This window comes from Amphiura filiformis, chromosome 14 (assembly GCF_039555335.1).
Source record: "Amphiura filiformis chromosome 14, Afil_fr2py, whole genome shotgun sequence".
Taxonomy (NCBI): Eukaryota; Metazoa; Echinodermata; class Ophiuroidea; order Amphilepidida; family Amphiuridae; genus Amphiura; species Amphiura filiformis.
In genome coordinates this window covers 29,004,720-29,031,846 of record NC_092641.1, presented here as the reverse complement: position 1 = coordinate 29,031,846, position 27,127 = coordinate 29,004,720, and the positions used below count along the sequence as shown (strand labels likewise).

The following is a 27,127-nucleotide window of genomic DNA, read 5'->3' as shown; positions in this document are numbered from 1 at the left end:
TTGTTGCGCTTGTTGGAATATTTATGCGCTTTGTATAGACCAGTTTGTCACTTTTAAAACTGGACCTTCGTCTAATCAAATGCTTGTAACTTTGCTTCTTGAAGTCACATTGGATTCAATGGGGTGTCATAATGTGCTGAATTAGATATAATGCAAAAATTTTACCCCAATATGATTCAGTGTTGAAATTGTGATTATTTTTCTAAGTGTCAAGATACTTTTTGGCGCAGTATATAACTTGCTAAATCAAGAAACAACATTTGAATTGATACTTATAATAAATCTCAATTTTTAATTAAAGTAAACAGCGTCCTCATATTTTAATATAAAATGTACATATTTGCATAGATTAATAAAATATACAAATAGATAACGATGTGTATGCCTCTTTGTACGTCTTAGGCCATTTTGATCATTTTCGTCAACGTTTGCATCCCTTGAAAGTTGTCTTCCTCCTCTTTGCCCCCTCCACCCCTTCCCTTATAAAAATGGCTACTCGATTGCTGACGAGGGTCATGCGCAAAAATCTGGGAAAAACAGGAAATTTAACATGCTTTTGACACGTAAACATGGCAGAAAGCAAGTAATCGACTTGCCTGAGAATTATTGTACTTTCTATTAATTCATAAAATGTGGTGTGATCAAGCAAAATATTCTGAAGTCTGGTATATTCAATGTTCATTACATTGAAATCGGATTATTGTTCCAAAGATATGAGTAGTTGACAGGTTTCCAAAACAATAGAAAAGAGAAGAAATTGTTTCCTTTGTTTCATTTATTAAATTTAGAATGACATTTCCCCACTTTGAGAGTGGAGAGAGTCATGTTGTTTCGTTGCGGTACCGTTTGGCGTTTATTCTGTTTACCCACTTGCTTCAAAAGAAACCGTTAGTGACTCCAAGTTTTACACATTGGCGAATATTCCATTGCTATGAAATTTATCCTGCGTCGAAATAAGACTCGCTACTGTATTTTATAGTCATACTTTCTGTATTACCTTGGATGGATGTATTCAGAATAGAATCGAACGAGTTTTGGGAGAGGTAAGCTGCTGTGTAGCTCCGCTATGTTCTAGAGTCCCGTTTATCGGCTTTATGATTGTCAATTTCAACACTGGGGAGTACGCTACTTTTCTTGTTTGAGTCGTTCATGTTCAGCAACATAATACTTTCAACCTAAATACTTACTATGTACAAAAATATCCGCATGATGCAGTCATGTCTACAGTAGAATTCACCACGACCTTTGCAGGACTTAAACCCCATAAAAGCTATTAAACCAAGATAACACTCATTGAAAACAGCTCAACTGATTAAATCAGATCTTCTCTGGTTGTGCACATGTGTCTGTTTTATCTGTGCGGTATCGCAATGAGCTGGTATGATAGTTTCAGTTGGGTAACCGATTATAAAGGAAACGAAAGGTAACAATGGTATGTGGCCTTTGTTCACGAAATGAGACAATGGTCTGCTTATTGTTAACCAGCATTCTTGAAAATGAGCAACATAATGATTGTTGACTTAACACGGTTTGGAAATAATTTCTTCATATTTTTTGGTGTTATCTGTCGTTTACATATCCTTCCTAAAACACAAAAGTGCGAATACTTCCAAACACCTTAATTAGCTAAAAATTTAGGACAAACTATATTTTCTAGAATAGAATAAATGTAGCTTGTACCGTTTTTTTTGTGGCATCCTTCAGAAGTGAGCGGTCCGTTACCAATATTTTCGGTCAAATCTCCATTCAATTAACACGGGGAGTTGGCTAGCTACGAAGCTAGCTATGCCTTGCCCTCACTTATATTTTACCAAAGTGCGATTATTTCTGAACATCTAACCTAGCTGTAATTTTAGGTCATGTTAGAGAAATATATTTGCTAGAATATTGGCCGGTTATTTTTCACACAGTGATGTTAACTAGCAAATGTCTATACTTCTAACATACTCTATTTGTAAAGGACGCGCGTCAATGGTGAGAGCACTGTGTATTGTGTATAGGAAAACGGACAGTAACTGCAGTATGGTTGAAAGTAGTTTGGCAGTAGTTTGATTCATTTTATATTATTGTTAGTGCCAGAGTTATCACTTCGGATTATTGTATACTATACTTTATCACCAATTCAAACACTGTCCTCAATTATAGCATAATGTATAGTTTCTTTTCAAATTATGAACTACATGTACTTCGCTGCAAATCATATTCCTGATTGCTGCGCCGGATTTCTTTTCCCTTCTTTCCTGGTTTTTTTTTTGCTTCATAGCTATATTTGTTTCCTTTTCAGTGTCTAATTCTGAGCCATCGTTGCTGCCCTGTTTTAACGATATGTCGCTACCGTTTTGTTTGTTCTCTTGACCAGTCGTCGACGGATCCATATTAGCAGGTTCTTTGCCGCTATCGATCAGATTTTGAGAAGCTAACACTGACATGCTCCTTGTTCTCCTTCTCAGTTGTTGAAGAATCAGCTTCAGGAAGCTCTTTCTTGGTACCAATCAGTTTTGAGAGAATTCCACGTTTTGAGAATGTTTCATTGTCATTTTCTGTGCTTTTCTTCTCCGTCGTCGAAAAATCAGTTTCAGTAATCGGTTTTGCTAAGCCAATTAGTTTGCTATCGTGTTCAGTTGTCGAAGGATCTGTTCAATTTAGTCTGCTTGCTATTCTGTTCAGTTGTCAAATGATCTGTTCCATAAAGCTCTTTTGGGTACCGACCAGTTTTGAGAATATTCCTCTGCCATTTTGTTTCCACTCCTGCTCAGTCACTGAAGAAGATACGATATCTCAGTGGTCTCTTTTCTTTTGCTGCCGAAAAGCTTCGATAATACACTACTGTCCTTATTCTGATTATCAACAGCCCCAGTATATTCGTTGCCCCCATCTTTAAGGTGGTCTTCCCAACTTGATATGCTTGATGTTTCGGGAAAATCGTGTTGTTTCGTGCCATCATTTAACTTGTCTATCATCTGTTCATTTTCTTCCAAGGAAGCTTTTGGTGCCTCATATTTGCCAAATGGTTTGGTGAATATTCCATTGGTGTTTCCCGTCTCTGCTGCTGATAATATGCTTTTATCGGTATGCGTCTCAATCGTCGACTCTTTGTCACTATGTTGCATTGTACCATCTGACTTGTCTACAGTATGTCCATTTTCTTCGAAAGAAGCGTTTTGTGACTCAGATGAGCCAAATAGTTGGGTGAATATTCCAGTGGTGTTTTCCGTCTCTGCTGCTGATAATATGCTTTTATCAGTATGCCTCTCAATCTTCGAGGGTTTTTCACTTCTCAAGGCACCGTTTGACCTGTCTTCCCTTTGCCCATTTTCTTCGAAAGTAATTGTTGTTGATTCAGATGAGCCAAATAGTTTGGTGAATATCCCAGTTTTGTTCTGTGTCTCGTCTGCTGATAATATGCCTCTATTTGTATGCGTCTCAATCTCTGACGCTTTGTCCCTATGTTGCATGGCACCATCTGACGTGTCTATAGTTTGCCCTTTTTCTTCGAAAGAAGTTTCTTGTGACTCAGATGAGCCAAATAGTTTGGTAAATATCCCGGTGTTGTTCTGCGTGTCTGCTGCAGATAATATGAATGTATCGGTATGCGTCTCAATCTTCGACGCTTTGTCCCTATGTTGCATGGCACCGTCTGACGTGTCTACAGTTTGCCCATTTTCTTCGAAAGGGGCTTTTTGTGACTCAGAAGAGGCAAATAGTTTGGTGAATATCCCAGTGGTGTTTTCCGTCTCTGTTGCTGATAATACGCTTTTATCGGTATGCGTCTCAATCTTTGAGGGTTTGTCACTTTGTTTCAAGTCACCGTCTGACGTGTCTAGGGCTTTATGTGACTCAGATGAGCCAAATAGTTTGGTGAACATCCCAGTGGTGTTCTGTGTCTCTGCTACAGATAATATGCTTTTATCGGTATGCGTCTCAATCGTCGACTCTTTGTCACTATGTTGCATTGCACCGTCTGACGTGTCTACAGTTTGCCCATTTTCTTCGAAACAAGCTTTTTGTGAGTCAGATGAGCCAAATAGTTTGGTAAATATTCCAGTGATGTTTTCCGTGTCTGCTGCTGATAATATGCTTTTATCGGTATGCGTCTCAATCTTCGAGGGTTTGTCACTTTGTTTCAAGTCACCGTCTGACGTGTCTACAGTTTGCCCATTTTCTTCGAAAGAAGCCTCTTGTGACTCCGATGAGCCAAATAGTTTGGTGAATATCCCGGTATTGTTCTGTATCTCTGCTGCAGACAGTATGCCTTTATCGGTATGCGTCTCAATCTTCGGCGCTTTGTCCCTATGTTGCATTGCACGGTCTGACGTGTCTACAGTTTGCCCATTTTCTTCGAAAGAAGCTTCTTGTGACTCAGATGAGCCAAATAGTTTGGTAAATATCCCGATGTTGTTCTGTGTCTCTGCTCCAGATAGTAGGAATTTATCGGTATGCGTCTTAATCTTCGACGCTTTGTCACTATGTTGCATGGCACCGTCTGACGTGTCTACAGTTTGCCCATTTTCTTCGGAAAGGGCTTTTTGTGACTCATATGGGCCAAATAGTTTGGTGAATATCCCGGTGTTGTTCTGTGTGTCTGCTGCAGACATTATGCCCTTATCGGTATGTGTCTCAATCTTAGACGCTTTGTCCCTATGTTGCATGGCACCGTCTGACGTGTCTACAGTTTGCCCATTTTCTTCGGAAAGGGCTTTTTGTGACTCAGATGAGCCAAATAGTTTGGTGAATATTCCAGTGGTGTTTTCCGTCTCTGCTGCTGATAAATTACTTTTATCGGTATGCGTCTCAATTTTCGAGAGTTTGTCACTTTGATGCAAGTCACCGTTTGGCGTATCTTCCGTTTGCCCATTTTCTTCAAAAGTAACTTTTGGTGATTCAGATGAACTAAATAGTTTGGTGAATATCCCCGTTTTATTCTGTGTCTCTGCTGCAGATAATATGCTTTTATCGGTATGCGCCTCAATCTTAGACGCTTTGTCCCTATGTTGCATGGCACCGTCTGATGTATCTACAGTTTGCCCATTTTCTTCGAAAGAAGTTTCTTGTGACTCAGATGAGCTAAATAGTTTGGTGAATATCCCAGTGGTGTTTTGTGTCCCTGCTACAGATAATATGCTTTTATCGGTATGCGTCTCAATCGTCGACGCTTTGTCACTATGTTGCATTGCACCGTCTGACGTGTCTACAGTTTGCCCATTTTCTTCGAAAGAAGCTTTTTGTGACTCAGATGATCCAAATAATTTGGTGAATATTCCAGTGGTGTTTTCCGTCTCTGCTGCTGATAATATGCTTTTATCGGTGTGCGTCTCAATCTTCGAGGGTTTGTCACTTTGTTGCAAGTCACCGTTTGGCGCGTCTTCCGTTTGCCCATTTTCTTCGAAAGTAAACTTTGGTGATTCAGATGAGCCAAATAGTTTGGTGAATATCCCGGTGTTGTTCTGTATCTCTGCTACAGATAATATGCTTTTATCGGCATGCGTCTCAATCGTCGACTCTTTGTCACTATGTTGCATTGCACCGTCTGACGTGTCTACAGTTTGCCCATTTTCTTCAAATGAAGCTTTTGCTACAGATAATATGCTTTCATCAGTATCGGTATGCGGTATATTCTTAGAGAACTTGTCACTTTGTTTTACAGTCCCGTTTTCTATACCCGACTGGGTGGATTCATTTAAAATAACGTTCTCCACACAGGAAGTACTATTCTTGTTTGTCTCTTTAGCGCTTTTAAATCGTGAGAAAAATCCGGTGTCATTCCGTTTCTGATCATTGACTTGTGCCATAGGAGGTCCTTCAGAAGAATCATCTAGCAGGTCTCCCATTTCCCCACGTTCTTGAACAGCTGTTTTTGTCGTTGATATGTTCCCATCAACAGTAATAAATTCGAGTCCTTCATTCTTTTTGCCACTTTTCTCATTAAAACTTTGCTCAGATTCAGAGCTGCTACCCACATTAAGAAGTGATGAAGCACGGTTAATTAAAAGTCCTTGATCAGAAAAATTCTTGCTCTCTAAACTATTTCTTTTAACTGGTGCCACTTTTGCACTGTTGTTTGTACCGACACTGCTATGACGTCTGTCTCCAATTCTAGACTTTGTCGAGTCTTTGCGAAAAAGTGAACTAAACAAACCGTCATCCTTTAGAACTTTGTTCTTACGGGTCAACACAGATGTTTTGAAATCAAGTACGGTGCTTTTCAAAACTGTGTCTGCGTAATCGTGAATATCCCCGGTCTTGTTGAGTACTATTTTTGCTTTTGTTGATGTATCTTGTATGGTATATCCGTCAACGGTAGTTGTGTTAATGAGATGGTTGGTTTCAATTAACCTTTGAAACATTTCAAGTCTGTAGAAGCAAAATTGAGATTGAAATATATAAAGAGCCAAATTCCAAAATGGTATTGTATCGGGGTACAACTTTGGTAAGAATGCTCTTCATCAAATTAAAAATCAAATTAATAAAAAAATGTATAATTAATTGCACACGAACGAAATTGGTGTTGTTTCAAAAATTGTTAAAATTGACAGTTTTCTCACAAAGTAACACAAATTATAATAATTCAAAAAGTTCAAAAGTTATTTAAGAGACAAATTTGTCTATGTCCTCGCACTCATGGACACGACCCCTTTCCTTAAAATTTCCGTAAATTTAGCCAGGTGGCAGACCTTTGGCTAGGATGTAAGATTTAGAAAATCAGCAGACGTTGGTTGCCATAACAACAGCCCTTAATCACTCTAAACATACCATTTTCAACACTGAAATTGGTTTCTTGGGCAATGTAGCGGTACATCAAGTGTGCACTTGTTTTCTGGGCAAATGACTTTGTCAATGAATAGACCTATCTTTTAACCAGAATCATGTGGTATATAAGGTGCATGTTGTTTTCTGAAAATTGTTCGAAAGTGTGTTTTTTCTCAAAGTCAAGAAATCACCACCGCGTCATTACAGTCACTATATATACAACTAATACTATTAATCATAAAGCATATTAATGCGGTCGGACTATCAACTAATAATATTCCCAAACAAATAAAAATACAAACGTTATCTTACTTGAGAGATTGAAGATCATTCTTCAGTCCAAGTATATCAGTGATATTTACTTCAGCATTGGGGCTTTTTCCGTCCTTCGTCTTATCCGTAACATATCGCTCCACAAGTTTATTAATAACACGCTGTTTAAAACATGTATATAAAAACTGGCGTTAAAATAGTTAAGCCGTGTGAGTTAACGTAAAAACATTTAAGGAGGTTTTAAGTTTAAATTTAGATTCAATATTCATGCAAAAAACTGAGACATTTTGCCACTTGAAGTGAAGATAAGGTATCATGTTCATTTTGGTCCCATACAGTTAGCAGCCTGCACAACCGATTCTTTTGTTTGGCAAGGCTCACTCAGTCATTTAATGAGGCAATACAAACGATCGAATTTGGTGTTGAAATGAGCTAAATTTTAGTTACACCTTTTCGATGTAAAATTAATTTTCTCGGCCAAATGAAAAGCAATCATTTTCATTTTTTTCAGTAAATGTCAGGAAAAATTGTAGTGCTTGATACTGTATTTTTTTTCAAATTCTAGTGTTAAACTTAGGCGTGAAATTTAGTCATTTAGTGTAAGATTTTCGATTTTGATAGGCTTAAACTCTGTCCGCGAGCCTTTTTTTTGTTTTACCTTTTAGCTTTTCAAAGTAAGATAGTTCGCTAATGAAGGATTTTTCCCAACTTTCTAACGCACATCACCGTGAGCGATATATCATAGTTTTGTCAGAATTTGCGTTTTCATTTCACTATTTTAACTGCCGGCTGACCATTTTTCAAAATCAACGAGTGAAATCTATAGGCTAATACTAGCATTGTGGATCGATATCCCTGGGTTTAATAGGAATACCGGCATGGCTACAGTGTTGCTAGAACTTCAATATAGCAAAGAAATTCCCAGGCCTATAGCGCTCCTACTGATCATGTTTAACCAGAACACTCAATTGGGGATTTGGGCTACCAAATCGCTGGTCCGGCAATTTGCTTTCAATGGAAAATTGACCTGGATAAACAACAAAGGAAATATCGACTATTTCTGTTGGTTGCTCTCGAGATAAAAGTACTGAGTTAGACATTTTCGGAGTAGGAAGGGGAAAAGGGTAAAATAAAAACGGAAATTCTAACAAAACTATAATATATAGACCCACACGATGTGCTTTACAGAGGTGGGAAATATCTTTCTTTAGCAAACTATATTAGTTTGAGACGCTAAAAATGAATTCCGTAAAAAGCTCGCGTGCGAACTGAAGGCCTATAAAAATCAAAAATATCACACTAAAAGACACAATTTGATGCTTAATTTTAACACCAGGATTTGTAAAAAAAATGTATACCCAAGCACCAAGTTTTTAACTGACATTACTGAAGAAAAAAAATATTGCTTTATATTTGACCGAGAAAATTAATTTCATAGCAAAAAGGTGTATCTCTGAATTGTGCTGATTTTAACATGTATCGATCGACTTTCAGCGCGACTAAGCATTTCTAAAGAATCGGTTGTGCAGGCTGCTAACTGCATAGCGTCCCATAGATGGCATGCTGGGGATACCGAGTGGTGTTAAATCGTGGAGAGCATTTGCTTATAAACTGAGCTCAAAAAGAAACTTATAATTTTTTACAACGCGTGAATCACGCGTGAATCTCATATCTTAAAATACTGTCAATCAAAATGAACCAAAATTACATACAGGATTACTTTAATACTCTACTCAAAACACATGTCAGTAAGCCAAGCCGTTGTCCAACTGACACAACAGCAAAATGCACTGTCATGGGACAGCATCCTGGACTTCATCCACTTTCACAGCTCAACATTTGGCACCCAGCACAAAAAATCTGTGAGAATGCACACAAGATCCTTGCACAGATGATAAAACGGTGCTGCTTTCTGCTTTTCATACATTTTTTTCATGAAACAGGGCTGGGCTGTGAATGTGTTCCAGGAAGCTGTTCCATGTCAGTGTATTTTGCTGTTGTGTCAGTTGGATAACTGCGTGGTTACTGACATGTGTTAAGAGTAGAGTATTGAAGTAAACCTGTGTGTAATTTTGGTAGAATTTGATAGACAGGATTTCAAGATATGACCTTGTGAAAAATTATAAGTTTCTTTTTGAGCTCAGTTTAGCATAGTGCTATTACTTTTTCTTTAAAAATACAGGGTGTCCCAGAATGATTTGTACCGTGTTTGCAAAAATAATTAAAAATAGAAGACGGGCAGTGTATCTATTTTTGATACCAGCATTATAATGCTGGACATGTCTCCTACTTATTCTGTTTATTTCAGCACGCTACCTTTATTTGTTTTGGCGTGGCATACAATAATGTAAAATCGATGAAAAACGACTCGCATACCTTTGAAATATGGCACGATACGTATCTGCCGATTCCTGACAGTTCCGTCAAACTTCTTTACGTTATACACTATTGTCTAATGAATCTTCTTTGCGTCTCAACATAGCTGCCGGTTTGCCAGTAAGTTTTTGAAAGAAATCCACGCTACTGTACAGTAAATTGAGGAGCCGTCTTTTCTGTACCACAACCAGTTTGATCTCTGCATGCATTTCAAATGAAACTACCGCCAAAGAGAGAATGGGATTAGGCCACAAATCCTTAATTCCATATAATGATTGCTTCGTAACGTCATAAATAATAGATAGATATCGGCTATTTAGTGGAAATATGAACAGGGCACAACTAAAATACCTGCATAACTTTTTCCAAATAACTTTGTGCTGAACGGTTAGTAATGTTACAGATTTTCAAAATAGGTTGCGTTGTCAAAACTTAGAATTCACCATTTTTACGCAACCTTCTATAACTTCTACTAGAAACGTCCAATTTTTAAAATCTAAAAAATCTGAGAAAGCTAAATATATGTAGAACTAAAAATGCAAGACAATATGACCATTCAACATGCCCTTCATATCTAAAAAATTCCATCTTTCCCGGTACAGATCATTCTGGGACACCCTGTATATGTATAGCACTATAATTGTTTAGGGTACAAAAGTAAACGTGGTAACTTAGTCGCAAGACTACTAACACCGAAATATTTTGAGTATATTTTAAAGAACTCCTGATATAGAATTGAAAGTTGTAAACCTGGATACGATATTCAACTGTAAAACTAGTTTACAAGGATGGAACAGCCTATGACGGCAATCATGGTTTACACAAATGGCAGCTATCATGGTTACAGATGCAGATGCTCTGTCTACTGCAGTGTCTATATTTATCAGCTTTACCTTATACTGCGACTTATCAGCATGTTTCTGTTTGATTTGATTTTCCATCTGGAATAAGAACAAAATAATACATTTCTTATTTTTCACAAAGATGACCATGCATGTAAAGATGGAGAAAATGGAGAAGATGGAGTCTCTACCTCACCTTCGCTTTATAACTGCTAAGGTATAGAACAATTTTTTTTGCCATAGCCCTCTTGTAATTTTGTATCTGATCTTATAACATTTTGTGCGAAATTTGATTGTGTTCTGCTCTTTTTAGGGGCATTTTTAGCAGTCAAGTTAGCTCAATCGTTAAGGCGTTCGACTATGGTGCGAGAGGTTGCGGTTCGAACCTGGCGGTGCCTAGTATGCTCTCGTGGAAAAATTGAATTAGCTTGAAATTCCCCTGGACAAGGAACTTGCTGCTAATCGTCTCGTTGTAACCCGTACGAAACTCGGGGAGCTGATCCTGGTTGCGATGGTTAATTGTGGAATGTCTAGGGTGTGCGCTCTTGTAGCAGCAAAGTCCCTGATTTGTTGTTAAATGGTTTATGGAATGATGTGGGGCCGTAGTGGTCAGCGACAACCTGTAAAGTGTGCTGAGGCTTGTGGATCAACGTCTAGGCGTTGTGCCTGTGCGTAGCGCACTATAAATCACTGCTCTTTTTTAAATTTTTTTTTTAAATGCCCATAAAAAAGTCCCTAAAGCCTACATATTTTACATATAAAAAACCGGGTATTAAAGCTAACTAAGCACAATGCTATTTGAGCAAATACCTATACAATACACTACTTATATATTGAGGGAGGGATATACAAAATAATATTGATGAATTGCATTACTCTTTGGATACTTAGAATAAATATATCAGGCCTATATTCGTGTGAGATTCAAACAGTCTACAACAGTACAGGGCAGAGCCTAGGTATTTTCAAATCAGTATAAGTTACCGGTGAAACTTGTGCGCCCAAAATTAGTATTTTAGTAGTAGGTCATAGCGTAGCTAATATGTCACAATTTGCTTGTTTTTACCTCTTGAATCTTGTCGTCATCGCCATGTCGGCATTTCTTTCCCCAACGTCGGCACCTGCTTAGTAACTTTTTGATACTATCTATTGATGGTAGCAAATTAAACGGAGGCGGAATGACGTCATCGTCAAATAGAATGCTCATCCACATTACGGTAGAGTGAAACTTCCATTCCACATCAGCGTTTCCCTATTCGAAATATAAACACATTCGAAATTTAAACACAATTTGTACAGGATATTTCTACCCAACATCTTGCTTCATTTCATGATTGACGATTACATCCCAATATTCTGAAGGCTCGCTGTGTCGAAGCCTTGTGTTCAAGGTTCGTGATTCCGAAGATCCGCCATGTCGAATATGAAACAACGTTCGCTCTGTCAAATATGAAATAGGGTTCAATAAATTATTATAAAAACTGCTTACCCTAACTCTAACCATAGTTCCAACTCTAACCCTAACTAATCCTGATTCATATTGGACATACCGAATTCTCTGGTAAGCCTTATATGAAAATATCAGCTCGACATAGCGAACCTCCTTCGATATAGCGAACCTCCTTCGACATAGCAAAGCTCCTTCGACATAGCAAACCTCCTTCGACATAGCGAAGCTCCTTCGACATAGCGAACGTATACTTGTTTGAAAATACGATTTTTACGATGGCATTTGTTTTGTTTTTTCTCAAAACATGTCAGTTTGCATTTTTTTCGCAAAGCACTCTCAAGGCATCGCAACTTGTTTTGATGAACAAGGGGACATGTGACTAGCTTGAGTCCGATCTAGCTTCTACTGTACAGGACACAATCTGACCTGTAGGGCGTGTGTAAATGCAACTGATTTGAATAAACTGCAGTGAGGTAGTTAATCGACTATTGAATTTCTTTATTTTCAAAAACTCAATGTATGGATGTTATATGTATGAAAACCCCGGTACTGCCCGGTACTGCCCGGTACCGCCCTAACGCCTCGGTACATATTCGCTTCACCCAAACATAAGGCCGCAAGCCGGGCAGGGCTGAGACCATTAACTTTCGTAGTAATTGACATACAAAATAGTTTCAATTATATTAAAGAGTTCCAATATTAAAGAGTTCCAATATATTAAGGCCCCGCAGGGCATGAATGGGAGGGCAAATATAACAATAATAAAACCACAAAATATATCAATGAGTAATTAAAGCATCTTGGAGTGCGACGGAGGAGAAGCTAGAAATTTGATGCAAATTATAAAAAACAATCTACATTATTCTTGCAACGAGGCTGTAGTGATATGGTAGCGGACTGTACCGCGTTTTTCTACAAATATACCACGATAAATAATGCTTTGCGTACTGGTCACATGCATCAACTTAAAAGCTTAGAGATATTTTCACAAAAGCTCAAGTGCTATATAAAGAACCATTGAAACAATACTGGGCTTGTTTGTACTCATTTTAATGCATTTGTCATGATGATTCCACGTAAGGTCATGTAAAATAGAGAGATTGCGATTTCCAAACGTAGACATCGGACGTACGTTGATCTATTCAAAACCACTCTCCTGTATCGAAGCGAGGTCACGTATTTAGCTATTTTTGAAGATATTCCACGTGCGAAATCGACGTAGATACATCGTTGAAAATACACAAAATTTGTCCATTTCACAATATGTTAAAGACAGTCAAAGATAATGAACATACGAAGGAAAGTCTAATTATTATTATGATCCTTTTTGTTTGTAACAAATCATTATAATAAAGGTACAGCGATGTGTTAAAAATGGACTAAATTTAAACGCAATATTCATACGCAGAGATTGTCTATTGAAATGTGTGTGATACTTTGCGTATAAAAATTACCTTGCGATTTGACATTTTGGACTCAACGTAGCATTAAAACGTACGTTCCACCATGGTTCCACGTGGAAATAGGCTGATTTTACCTCGAGTCTAGGTAAAGGAAACGTAGAGAACGAGTGTTTCTCTACGAATGTTATAGTCAAAATATCATGTGTTTTTGTACAGCTGAGGGGTGGTGCAATAACTTTGTGTATCCCCGAGGTGGTGAAATATTATAGGGGGTGGGGAGGGGGGGGGCAAAGATTGGTTGGCAGGTCAAAAGGGGGGAGCAAGCATTTTTTTATTGCAGGTCGAAAGTTGGGTGGGGGGAGGGCAAGGAAATTTTGGCTCAGATATTTTAGGATCATTAGGAACACGTTCAAATATGCACAATTCCTGTATAATTTATAAACAATTTTACACTACACATAAAAAATACTACTACAAGGGATTTTCAACATATAAGAATCCAAACAATCAAGTACCAACATGCACAGTTTTGTCCTTATATCACTTTTGGGTTTATAACAAAATGTTTTCAAGCCTCTGTCGTGATTGGCAGCTGCATAAGACATCTCTTTGATAGCTGATAATGCCCATCTATTCACCAAGTGGCTATTAACTGATGAGCGATGTCATTATGCTAATATGAAATCATTGTTTATCAACAAAGGCGAGGGACTCGTCTGTCGATATGCTCAAACAAACCGCTACATTGTTCAATGGCTTTCTTGTACTATATGAAATATGGTAGGCGATTTGAAATGCACGTGCCCTGAGCAAACTACGATGCGTACGCACACTGCAGGGCAAAGAACAATGGAAATTGTCATAATTCGCGCGCATACTGCCGGGCAATTACGTCACATGTCAAGTGGTCTATACCCAATTCAATATGGCTACCGAACTGTCATGTGGTCCAGTGGATTAGTGCGCTGGACTTCTGTATTGTTTATGTAGCAGCGGCGCGGCGTGGGTTCGAGGCCCACCAGTGCCGAACTGAAATTCCATTAATATTAGGGAAATGAGACTGGGCGAATTTATGTATGACGTAGAGAGGATTAAGATCCCTTTATTGATCCCTGACCCCACCGACTACCCCGGGCTGATTCCATGCAAAACAAATCACCAGATGACTGACTATAGGACATAGCGCCACAACACGAGCGCTGGTAAAGTACGTGGCCTCACTGCTTACATAGCTACGTAAAAACGTACGTGTTAACGTACGTAAAAACGTACGTCCTACGTCTACGTTTGGAAAATCGCAATCTCTCTAATATACAATTTTTAACGCCTCAGGAGTTGTAGAACTGTCATAGCACCAGCAGCTCTAGGTCTTGTCATCTCTGCTTCTAAAAGAAAATACCGTGTATGACTTCCAACTGTCATTCTCAGCCTTCACATTAAGTTCATGGCAAATACCATCAACCATATTAAAACTTAAATCCCATTTCCTCCAGGTTTGCAAGTGAATCCTAACGTATCAACTCACCTCGACGCTGTGGTACGTTTTACTCATAACCGCAATAAGTGCATTCAGCAGTACGATGACCATCAGCACATAAAAGGCTGCATACAAAAGTACACCAGCCGTTTCGATAACAACAGCTTGGTTGCTCAACGCCAGTGCTCCTTGATCTTGAAACCCTAATGCCGACCAAAATAAGTACATGAAACCGAAGAATAGGCTGAAGGAAAACAAAAACGCAAATACAAAATTGAATTACTGATGCTCACCAGACCAAACCCCAAGTTTTAATTGAAATCCACACACCCCTATTGAAAACACTACCTTCATCCTCCACACAGGGCGTGTGAATTTCAAAAATGCGTGGGTTTCAATTGGAATAATCAAATTGTTCGGTTGTCGTCTTCAATTGTCAGGGTCCAGACTTGCTGTAAACGACAACAACCACTAATAGTTTTTGGAGGGTACATTTTGTGTTAAGGAGAATCGGTGGGCGAGCGTGACCTTGCGGTGTTGCCCTCAAAATTAAGAAAGTAAATATGATACTAAAGAGGAAAGGTATCAGTTATATAAGGGGGATTACAAGGCTTGATATATGGATGTCCTTCCTGCCCCGTGTCAATGATTTTTATCTGGAGAGGGTGCAACACCCGAAATGTTCGTTATGGCATATTTTCGGTCTAAATTCAAATGACACAAGACATATGGAAATATAAATGCCATTATTTGTTTCCTCCTTCATTTCTTATAAGATCAGTGTATTAATAATTAAGAAGTACACTACCGAGTTTAATAACTTAACTGGAAAATATGGTCACTGCCATCCGACCTTCCGTATCAAAATACTACGAATGGGGTAAGGGATTATGCTGGTGTCATAATATCACACTGCGTGCCACTGAGCGGCGTGACGCTTCTCAATGCCGTTTGCACTTTTCTGCAAGCGCCAGTCACCAAGTTGTATATGCTACTCCGCTCAACGACAGCGACATGACTCTGAAAGCCAGAGTTGCTGCTTTTTCTCACTGGCCAAATATCGTATCCTGTAACATACGTCAGAGCAATAAGGCTTCAAGCAATTTGCTACTTTGGTAAAAGCGTTGGAGTGATCGATATATCGGCTTCCTGAGGTAGAAATCGTCATCGGAGGCAAAGTGGCAAGTAGTATGACATTATGAGGTACGAGTAAAGTGCATGGTAAGGCCACATGATGATAAGGGTGTGAGATGTATGGATACGGGTAAGGGTATGTAAGTGTAAGGGTGAAAGTACGTATTATGTCATCACGCGACGGCGGCGTGGCAAGAAAATTGACCATTAGCTTGGGTAATCAATTTGCAATCCATACTGAAGCCTAGTATTTTAAATTTAATTTTCTGAATGGGTGGCACCATTTAAAGTTATACACCCACTGTGTAAAAGATTAGGGTCATATCCTCCACAGGGGGTGTTGTTTTGTTATAAATATTGTTTTTGTGATATGGAAATGTGGTTGATTTAGGTAGTGTATGAATTTAAAATGGAATATCACATTGCATTCTGAAAAGTGCTTACTTTGAGAATTTGCTGTCAACACATTCCACACCTGAAGTCCTACCACAACTAAGTGACTGTACCTTGTCGTAATAAGAATACATATATGTCAAACCCACAGCGAACGAAAACAAGACAACTCCGACAACCACGAAGAAATTAGCCGTCTTCGAAACCATGGATCCCAATGAAATCTGGAACGGTCCAATGACGTCACTGACTACGGCGTATTGAAGCATGCGCAGAAATGATATAACTGTGGACATGGCAAACATGGCGGTTGCGAGAAGTTTGGGATGCCACCACTCGTAAGCGATGAATTTCGTAAACTGTTGATCTATGAAATTCAGACCCTGTGATGCATCATCGCCATCTACTTGACCTTTGATTATTTTTGTAGCCCTTGCCATGCGGTGCAATATCGGTGAGTCTATCGCAGCATGTTCTGCGCCGAATTGAATGCCCGATTGGATTGCGGGAAGTCTGGAATCAGAACTTTTGTATGGTTGGGAATACATAAAGTAGGTGTCTCGTCTGACTTCTGAAGTGTCATCTGACGTTTCCTGCATGTATTGAATAACGTCAAAGACATATTATTAAAGATCGAATAAGCTATAATACCACTACTACTACACCCCTGCTGTAAAGGAAGGAAAGACGAGGTTGCAGTAAAAGTTCCACACACAGTTAGAATATCAAGAAATTTCCATATATTTCGGAAAGTATTTCGATAGAACATATTTATGGAACAGTTCCGGCTGCCCTCGGAAATTTCCCGTAACATTACAGCACGTTGTATCATGTGGGAGATTTGGTTTCTTCACAATCTGTCAGCCAGCATGATCAATGACAAAAGAACATATATCTTAGGCATTTTATACTGTCCATCTAAACTACAGTCCATATGGCTTCATCGAGTCAGTAATTTAGATATTGCCTTTTATTGTATTTCTAAACGTAATGATAATTAAAAGTATCCAACTGAGCAGTTTTTTTGAGAAAATCCCAATATTTGATTTGAACTCTACTGTCTCAAAGGAAAACATACGAACTATGGAAGTGCGCAACAATCCCCAATTCCTCATTAATTGATCATTGCCACTATTGGTCGGATTCACATCCAAGGTTATCTCTGGTACATTGCTGTGGTAAATCAAAAGTTTTGCAGAGTTATCAACTTTTATGTCACAAGAGAACTATTAGTATCTAGGAAAGACATATTGCCTATCCCAGGAGAAAAGTCGGGAGTAAATTCCCCGTCCACAATGACATGTGGACAGTGGGGCTAGCTTAGACTGAGAAACGTTTAAGGCCAAGCACTTACGTTGTTGTTGTATACAAAGAAGCTAGCCGTGTCGAAGGCAATCCCGAGTACAAAGAGTAAGACCAGTAACATGTCTCTCCAATGACTACTTTGCTTCAACGCCGATGGTCCTTGCCTATAAACAACTCTAAATTCTCGCCACGCTATACCTGTAATGATTCATGATAGGATATGGTTATAGCAAGAAAATATTGACATAAACCAGTCAGTTTGGTTTTAATGTATAGTTGTTAGTATGTTAACAAAAAGAAAGGCATGACGTCTTTATTTAACCCATGAAGACAACCAGTCAGAAGAAGTGGGGATCATGGGGTAAGAAAATACGTGATGGAAGTATAGGAGTTTGCAAGAACAACCATTTGGTGGTATTTAAATATTGGAGGTGGAGGTGTTTATATGTCTATGTAGAAAGGGTGGTATAAAGGGCAGATTTTCTTTATACTTAATTAAATGTAATATAACATCTCAGTACTTTAATAAGAATTGGGATAAATACTATACTTCTCTTATTGTTTTTGACATTGTGGTTATTATACAACGTCGGGACCATTTTCGTTTCAGACCTAAAGTTACGATAGTCGAGACATAACTTTTTAAACGACCCTCATATTTGATTAATATTTCTTTCAAGCTTCTACATTCAAATAATATGTTTATAGTATACTGCACTGCTGACAGGCAATCATGATCAAAGACATATAATTACTTTTGACTGATCAAATGATAGGAAGATTTTCTTACCAATTATCCATATCAGCAATAAAGCCTTTGTTGGACTTTGAATGGCAAGCTCTGTGGAAAGCTCACTCTTCATCGTGGTATCAACAGTCAGAAGAATGATAAAAAACAGATCTGAGGCAAACTTCAACACGAACTTACTGTATCTAAAAGAAGAAAAATGGACCGAACTATAATATGATCCGTTCTCACAATCCTGGAACAAGTAGACATTGAGGTTTGTCATTTTTAAGCCTCGTCATATCAAGCTTTTATTGGGCAACACGTCGTAAGCTGAATTTATACTCCATCGCTGAGCTACGAGCGATTGTCAGTCAGGTATCTCGCGTTCTGTTGCGTTGTGAAAAGCGCGCTACCTCATTGGTAAAACACCAATCGCTCGTCGCTCAGCGAAGGAGTATAAATTCAGCTTTACCAAGGGTGGTACTCCCTGATTTTCAACAATAGCTGATGTGTGAATGCTAATGTGATACCATGGGATGGGTATGCGTGTTTTCTTTCAATTGATACCAAAATTAGTATTAGTGTAATTATGCACAAATTCATCAGGTTTTGGCTTAGAATGGAAGAGAATGACTAATCTAACAAATACTAAGATAATACTATAACAAGAGCACATGGTAACATATCTAGGTAGCCGCTTCCCCCTTAAACACCCTTCCACTTTAATAGCATAAACTACAGCTTTGGGTTTCACTGCCTGAACAGAATTGATCGCGTCTCATCTAATTTTTCAACCTAATCCTATATTGAGGGATCCGCAACATTTAGGCCTAAGCACAAATTGCCTCAGGCAAAACTCCTGGAAACTCAATACTTCATAAGGGCATAGGCCCTAACTCATTGACCCATCTGACTCATACTGCCTCTAGCTATAATGAGAGCCTAGTCATCTGGTCAACTCATCATACCAGGCTCAGGAGGGAATTCAATTTTTGATCAATTCTCTTCAGGCAGTGAAACATAATGGTTTTCAAATTTACGTTCTAATAAAGGCAAAAGATGGCCCTACGATTCTTTAAGCGTTTGGTCATTTTCTTTAGCGTTTTAGTCAACAGAGGGCGCACCGTTAGCGCGGTTTGTTTACCAGCCGGTATATGACACGCAACACGTGACGTTCGAGGCTGGCGAAAATACAAGGCTGATAGCCCCATTCAAAACAGACGGTTTAGCAGTTAAATTAAATTGAAAAACAACATAGTTACAGTGCGGTACCCCCAATGGATAATTTTGCTTTAACACCACATAATAAATTTAGAATTGTTTGTGAAGATTTCATGATTATGTGTTAATCAAATGCCGATATCGTATCCGACACCACCTGGGTTTACAGTATTCGTCACAATGCAGAAATCATGACGACGACTTACAGGAAAAAGTATAAAAAACTTACGGACATCCGACAAGTTGTTTAACCTTCTGGAATGGAAGATACAGGTAGAGCAGCGACAATATCGGGAAACCCAGTACCATGAGCAGTAGGTAGGATAATTTTTGCTTTGTGTTCTGATCTCGCAAAAAGGCTAGCTGACCGTAAAATTTGGCAAGTACTGACTGCTGGCAGTAAGGATGAGCAACAAACTGAAAAATGGTATATTATGGCAATTATATTATAGAGTACAAAGAAATAACTTTTGTTCAAAACTATATTTTATACATGGTTTGTAATAATCAATATTTGCTTGTTTGTTTGTTTGTTATTTGGTCCGGGTTGTTTTTGTTTGTTTTTTTTTTTGGGGGGGGGGGGGTCTTTTCACTTTGAATGGTCAATAAAATTCAACCTTCGCCCATCCAAATGTTTGTAATGATAACTTGTCGATTTCGCAGAACCACGTACGTATCAAAGTGTCTATTAAAACATAAAAGTACCTAATTATTGTCCAATTTGCAATTTTAAACCACTGTTCCAAGTATAGATATAATTCTGTGGGCATTTTATCGGCATATCTAATAAAGCCAAATAAAAAATAATATTACCGATTTTTGGTGAAAGTCTATGGCCCTGGATATTTTTGGTAGCGGTCCTCTGTTTATATCAGTCTCTTCCGTATTGCTTTTATCCTTTTCATAATATGTCAAAACAGTTAATATCTGAAATGAAGGCAATTATAGTGTAGGCTAATGATGAAATGTAAGATTTTTATGACCATTAATTTTTAAATTTAACCTGGGTGAATATGTAGTTAATTAATTAGCGGTGAGACGCTTCTTATGATGACCAGATTATGTGGACATCCGTCAATTGAAGCGCATGAATAATGAGTAAAGAAGGAAGAGAGGATGAGAGAAAGAAAAGAGGAAGAAGGAAGAACATAAAGAGAGGAAGAGAAATAGGCAAAAGGGGGAAGAAAACAGACAAAGGAGAAAATGAGGAATGGGGGAGAAGCAACAAAACAGATAAAAGAGAAAAGTAGAAAAGGGGGAGGAGCAACATCCACTCAGAACGCTAGTGAATCGATGGCTATTAATGAGGCAATACAAAACGACCGAATTTGGTATTGAATTGAGCAAACTTTTGAGTCATACCTTTTCAGCTTATAACCAAAACTAGCGGTTTGTACGCACATATGAACTCCCGTGTGTACGTCCGTGCGGCGCAATGCGTATGGAACATCGAAACCGATCTATTAACTTACCTCCTCCGTATTCCTGGCGTGTGATATCAATTCTGTCCCGACCTGGTCTACTTTGTCTGCAAGTTCAATGTAACTCGGTCTGAATTCAACGTCTGTCTATTGCAGGGTACAGTTATAGAAACTAAGTTAGATGTATGGTTCCATTGATAAAGATCCTGTTTAAAAGTAGAAAATTCGCCTATCCCGCCTTCTCCAGCGATTGAAGTTAATTTCCTTGTTTTACAAAATGTAAGAAAAAAATATCTCGCGCGGCCTACAGGAAACAAATATTATTTGTTTTTCTACTCTAATGAAATAGTCTTCCATACATCTATTTTATAAAATTCATTCATCGTCGTCGTCATCAGATACATACTGACGAATCCCAGATATCTACAGACCGGCCGTTTTGTATTTTGATAACAATTGAGGGCGACGTTTGTCGATGTTTTTGCGGTGCAATTCCGTTTTTTCACTCGGTGAATCGAGATTATAGGGACGGTTTAGAGTAATTCGTCAGTATGCGAAAATTACGGTTATATCACCAAATATCTGACACCAAATCATTTGAATATTCATTTATTTAATGACCTTCAATTGCGTTGGCACAAACTCGATGTTGGCAACAACTCGATGTTAAATATTATTGTACACTAAACATTCCTATTGGGGCTGCCTGCACAGGTACACCATCGCCAAGGTACCTGACTGATACACACAGAGTACCTGTACAGTACCACTGCTGCTAACTGCACAGAATCACTGGTACTGCATTGGTACTATTACTGGTATACCATATGATTGTAGCCTAGTTTGATTAAAGGTAACTGAACTGTGCCATTTGAAATGAGAGTATTTGGTATACTCACCTCACCCAGGCTCCGCAGTTTATCGGACAACATAAAGGCAGTATCTATAGGATCATCATTGACTTGCGTCAGATAGGCCTCACTTGCCAGAGCTTTGTACAACTCCAGTGAACCTACGGATTTTTGCAAGTCGTCGACAGCAGCAGAGCTGCTCTGTTTTGTCTTTGAACGGTCAGTTTCAATTTTGCAACCAGCATCGCTGAGGACCTTCACAAATAATAACAATATAATAGCACACCTATCATTAGCTTTCACAGTAGCTCACCGTGGACAATCATTAAAGTTCAGGCCCTAGCTAATCGTTACTATTAGCCTACCCGGAAAAGCTGGGCCGCGGGTTTAGGTAATATTGTTGAAATATAAAGACTTCTATCATGTCTTTAACAAAAGTGTTTGATTTGCACCCCCTTCCATTAAAAGACTGTAAATGGTGATACTTACAGATGCGTGACCGAAAACGTATGAATATTAATTACCCAAAAAATGTGCGGCTAGAATTTTCGCACCACGTACGTCCAAGTTCAGTCTACAATGTGCGAATTGTCCTTACCCAAACCAATACAACCGTTCACTATAAACTGTAACGAAATAAGGTAGGCACATACCTTTACGATGGCGAATTCGTTTCTTTGAGCGGCTAATACAATAGGTGTCACAGCTGCATGAAAATCGTCATTCTCGCAATGACATTCGATGATTGCAAGGCGATCTTCAGGTTTCTGAAAATATAATAATAAAAAAACGGAACACCAATCATTTAGTGTTAACGTATGTGAAAGTCACATCTAGCTATCATTTGCAAACAAAACAGGGCTCATTTGATAAAAACAGTTTTGAAGATAATGATCTCGATTGTAAAACAAAATAGTTGGAGGGCTAATTTTGCAACTTTCTAGTTTCATCAAAAAAAAGAATATATTTGTTACAAGTGGTATACACGGTGCACAACTGCTACGTTCCCCCTAATACTTTTTAAAATAAGCCGACAAATATTTTACGTAGTGTAAAAATGTAAAAGATATGTATAGCCCTATTTGTTTTACACCTGTGGATCAATTTAATAACATCATTGTGTTTAGTCACAATGGTTAATTATGTAAGAAAAGAGTCTGTTTTAAAAGTTGCACCTGAGTCCGTAGCAGTCAGGTTTTCTTTAATTATAGGGATTAAATCAATCATGTTTTACCGTTGTTCATCACCAATTAACAACGATGCGTCTGCGTCGCCTGCGTGGTTTACTTCGCGAGCGAAATAAATCACGCAGACGCGCCAGACGCGAGTTGTTAATCGATGATGAACAACGGCGAAACATGATTGAATCCCGTTCAACAACAAAACAAGCTAAAGATCGTTTAATTCACACGATTATTTCATGAGGAATGATCAGTTTTGTCATCGCTACCAAACATACGAGAAGATCGATGCTTTTCTGTTGATAGCAGCAAAGGAACTACAGAATAAAAGGGGATGTTTAGCCACTTCATCCAAAATAATGAAAACAACATGTAGAGCACACAAGTCCCAGGTATGGTAAATTTCTGACGCGTATCGCGTATACGCGCTTCCATTAACTTGCGTTCGCGTATACGCTATTGGGAAGTGTGGATTCATCACGGATTAAGTATAGGAAGAGTTGTTGAACAAACACATGAATAGACCTGGGCTGCTGTATTGTTAGAGAGTTGACTCCTACGGGCTCAGACGCAGCTTTTAACACAGTTTAAAACGGTCTCTTTTTTCACATAATGAGCCATTGTGACTGAATGCAATGATGTGCGACGCTATAATTTGTTCCATAGGTGTAAAACAATTATGGCTACGCATGTCTCTTTACAAGTTTGCATGTCGTCAAATATTTATTCTAAAAGGTATTTAGGGGGAACTTATAAGTTGCGCACCCTGTATGAATCGTATAAGAAATTGTCTTAGAATATCAAAAACATCAAAATTTTGATAAATCTGTTAGTTCTTAATAATTATTTGTTGTATTTTTTGTTACTTTCCGGACTTTTTTGTTGACATTTTCACCCATAACTGAAAACCGTAGAGCCTACCTTTTTAGAAATTCTTACAAAGATTTCCTTAACGTTACATGTCTCGCCTGTTAAAAAAGAAGTTTGCTTTTCATGAGATGAATGATTTATGACATGACAAAGTAACAGACAGACGCGTTATGTGTATTAACCTTGATTATTTATCTTCTAATGATTTAATTTATTTATATCAATTCATACAAACTATTGGATTCTATGGACTCAAATGATTCATAAGCCTTCAGAGACAGAAGTCGTCACACAAGACACAGAATTTATGTACCTCCAAACTGGTGGCGTATTTGCATATCTTCTGAACTGTTTCGAGAAATCCAATATCCACAGCCCGTAGTAATCCATCTCTAGCACCTGCTCCATTGTTTAGAAGTAGTTCAACGATACCTGAGTAAAATGATAAGTGTCACAATAAAACCAAATATGAAGAATTGGTGACGTCTTGACCCAAATCCTCATGCCATTGAACTCTTTAGATAAATATCATCAAATTATGGGTGAATAAATATCATGGGTGACTGGTTTATTGTATACATAAAAAGAAAACAAAAACACCATTAAATCAATAAAAACATTAATATCGAGAATGGTTTTGTTCATTACATGTACAGTATGTTGAAAAGTGCAACTCATTCTTTTATTCACAGGTTGTTAAACTTTTTTAATCAACGAAATGTGTGTCAAGTTATGCAAAGAATTGTTTTGTAATTTTTAGAAGGGGATTTTTTAACCCTTTATTTAGTGCACGGCCCTAATATCTTGTTGGAGCAACCAAAGTTTGGACCGAATAGCGGCGAATACCTTTTCGGTCTTCAACGGTTTAAATATATAATTATAATGTAGGAAACTTACCAGAATAACCCTTTGATATAGCAAGCCGTAACGGTGACAAACCATTGGCATCCCTAAAACCATCAAGGTCAAGGTCGAGTTCATCTTTTTGATACAACATCTCAATAAAAGCACTGATTTCACCATTCTCGATCGAATCCATAAATTTGTTTTGCCTAGAAAGGAGGTCATCATCAACTTCATTTTGCAAAGTATTCGCTGTATTAGTAGCCGCTGATGTAGCATTTGTTGCCACAGAAATAGCGGCTGCCGTAGCTGCTGTTAATGCATTAATAGCCGCTGACGAAACTTTTCTTGCCGCTGAAGTTGCTGCTGTTCCAGCATCAGTAGCCGCTGACGTAGCTTTTATTGCCGTAGAAGCAACCGCTGACATTGCTGCCGTTGCTTTACTTTTCAACATCCCAAACAATTGAACTTCATTTTCCGAACTGGTTTTTGTCTCTTCTATATTGATCTTTGACCCTGTCGTGGAATTATTAGTGCTGCTTTCCGTGCCCAAATTAAAGTTTGTGACTCCTGCTGGTGTGGCTTTTATTGCTGCAGAACTAGACGCTAAAGTTACTGCTGTTGCTGCATCAGTAGCCGCTGACGTTGGTTTTGTTGCCGCAGAAGATGCCGCTGACGTTGGTGCCGTTGCTTTACCTTTGAATATCCCAAACAAACCGTTTTTACCATTCTCGGTTAAATCCATGTCTTCCTTGGAAATCAGTTCATCCTTAACTTTATTTTCCAAACTCGTTTTTGTCTCTTCTGTCTTGACCTTTTCCTCTGTCGAGATATTATTTGGATTGCTGCTTTCTGTGTCCAAGTCAAAGTTTGTGACTCCTGGTGTGGATTTTATTGCTGCATGCGCTGAAGTTAATTCTGTTGCTGCATCAGTAGCCGTTGACGTTGATCTTGTTTCCGCAGATGAAGCCGCTGACGTTGCTGCCGTTGCTTTACTTTTAAACATCCCAAACAAACCGTTTTTACCATTCTCGGTTAAATCCATATCTTCCTTGGAAATCAGTTCATCTTTAACTTTATTTTCCAAACTCGTTTTTGTCTCCTCTGTCTTGACCTTCGACTCTGTCGAGGAATTATCTGAATTGCTGCTTTTGCTGCTTTCCGTGTCCAAGTCAAAGTTTGTGACTCCTGATGTGGCTTTTATTACTGCAGAAACATGCGCTGAAGTTACTGCTGTTGCTGCATCAGTAGCCGCTGACGTAGCTCTTGTTTCCGCAGAAGCAGCCGATGACTTCGCTGGCGTTGCTTTACTTTTGAACATCCAAAACAAACCAGCTTTACCATTCTCGGTTAAATCCATGTCTTCCTTGGAAATCAGTTCATCCTGAATTGTATTTTCCAAACTCGTTTTTGTCTCTTCTGTCTTGACCTTCGACTTTGTCGAGATATTATTTGGATTGCTGCTTTCTGTGTCCAAGTCAAAGTTTGTGACTCCTGGTGTGGATTTTATTGCTGCATGCGCTGAAGTTAATCCTGCTGCTGCATCAGTAGCCGTTGACGTTGCTCTTGTTTCCGCAGAAGAAGCCGCTGACGTTGCTGCCGTTGCTTTACTTTTAAACATCCCAAACAAACCATTTTTAACATTCTCGGTTAAATTCTTAACTTCATTTTCCAAACTCGTTTTTGTCTCTTCTCTCGAGATATTATTTGGATTGCTGTTTTCCGTGCCCAAGTCAAAGTTTGTGACTCCTGATGTAGCTTTTATTGCTGCAGAAACAGCCGCTGAAGTTACTGCTGTTGTTGCATCAGTAGCCGTTGACGTAGCTTTTGTTGCCGCAGAAGCAGCCGCTGAAGTTGCTGCTGTTGCTTTACTTTTCAACATCCCAAACACGCCGTTTTCACCAGCCTCGATTGTATCCATGTCTTCATTAGAAATCAGGTCATTCATAACTTCATTTTTCAAACTGGTTTTTGTCTCTTCTGTCTTGACCTTCGACTCTGTTGAGGAATTATCTGGATTGTTATTGCTGCTATCCGTGCCCAAATCAAAGTTTGTGACTCCTGACATAGCTCTTGATGCCGCGGAAACAGCCGCTGATGTAGCTGCTGATGCTGCAATGGTAGCCACCAATACAGCTTTTGTTACCGCTGAAGTTGCTGTTGTTGGTGGATTAGTAGCCTCCGACGAAGCTATTGTTGCCGCAGAAGCAGTTACTGCTGCTTTGCTTTTCAACATCCCAAACACACCGTTTTTACTCTTCTCCATTGAATCCATGTCTTCCATAGAAATCAGTTCCTCTTCGATTTAATTTTTTCACACGGATGTTCGTGTCTGTCATGACCTTCAACTCTGTTGTGGAAAAGTTTTCTGGCTTTTAAATTTTTGCTATCCGTGGCCACATCAAATGACACGGGTCTCCTGAATTAGATTTTGCTGCCGTTGCTGCATTAGGAACCGCTGACGTAGTTTTGTTGCCGCAGAAGCATTAGTTGATGCTTCTTTAATAGCCTTTGTTGTCGCTGAAGCAGCCGATGAAGTTGCCGCTGACATGGCCTGGAAACGGAGAAGGAATGAATTAAAATTTTCTCTATATGCACTCTCTTTCACCT

At 38.7% G+C, this 27,127-nt stretch overlaps 1 protein-coding gene across 1 annotated transcript; it reads right to left on the bottom strand.

Moving 5' to 3' along the window:
* On the bottom strand, positions 1-19,756 carry LOC140169337 (uncharacterized). The gene is made up of 9 exons (XM_072192593.1): positions 19,581-19,756; positions 18,191-18,333; positions 17,450-17,598; positions 16,147-16,688; positions 14,617-14,812; positions 11,305-11,490; positions 10,218-10,337; positions 7,060-7,181; positions 1-6,351 (listed from the first exon to the last, which is right to left on the bottom strand). The coding sequence occupies exons 1-9, from the start codon at positions 19,658-19,660 to the stop codon at positions 2,757-2,759; spliced, it is 5,133 nt and encodes a 1,710-aa protein (XP_072048694.1). The 5' UTR covers positions 19,661-19,756; the 3' UTR covers positions 1-2,756.
* Between the last annotated feature and the right edge of the window lie 7,371 nt (positions 19,757-27,127).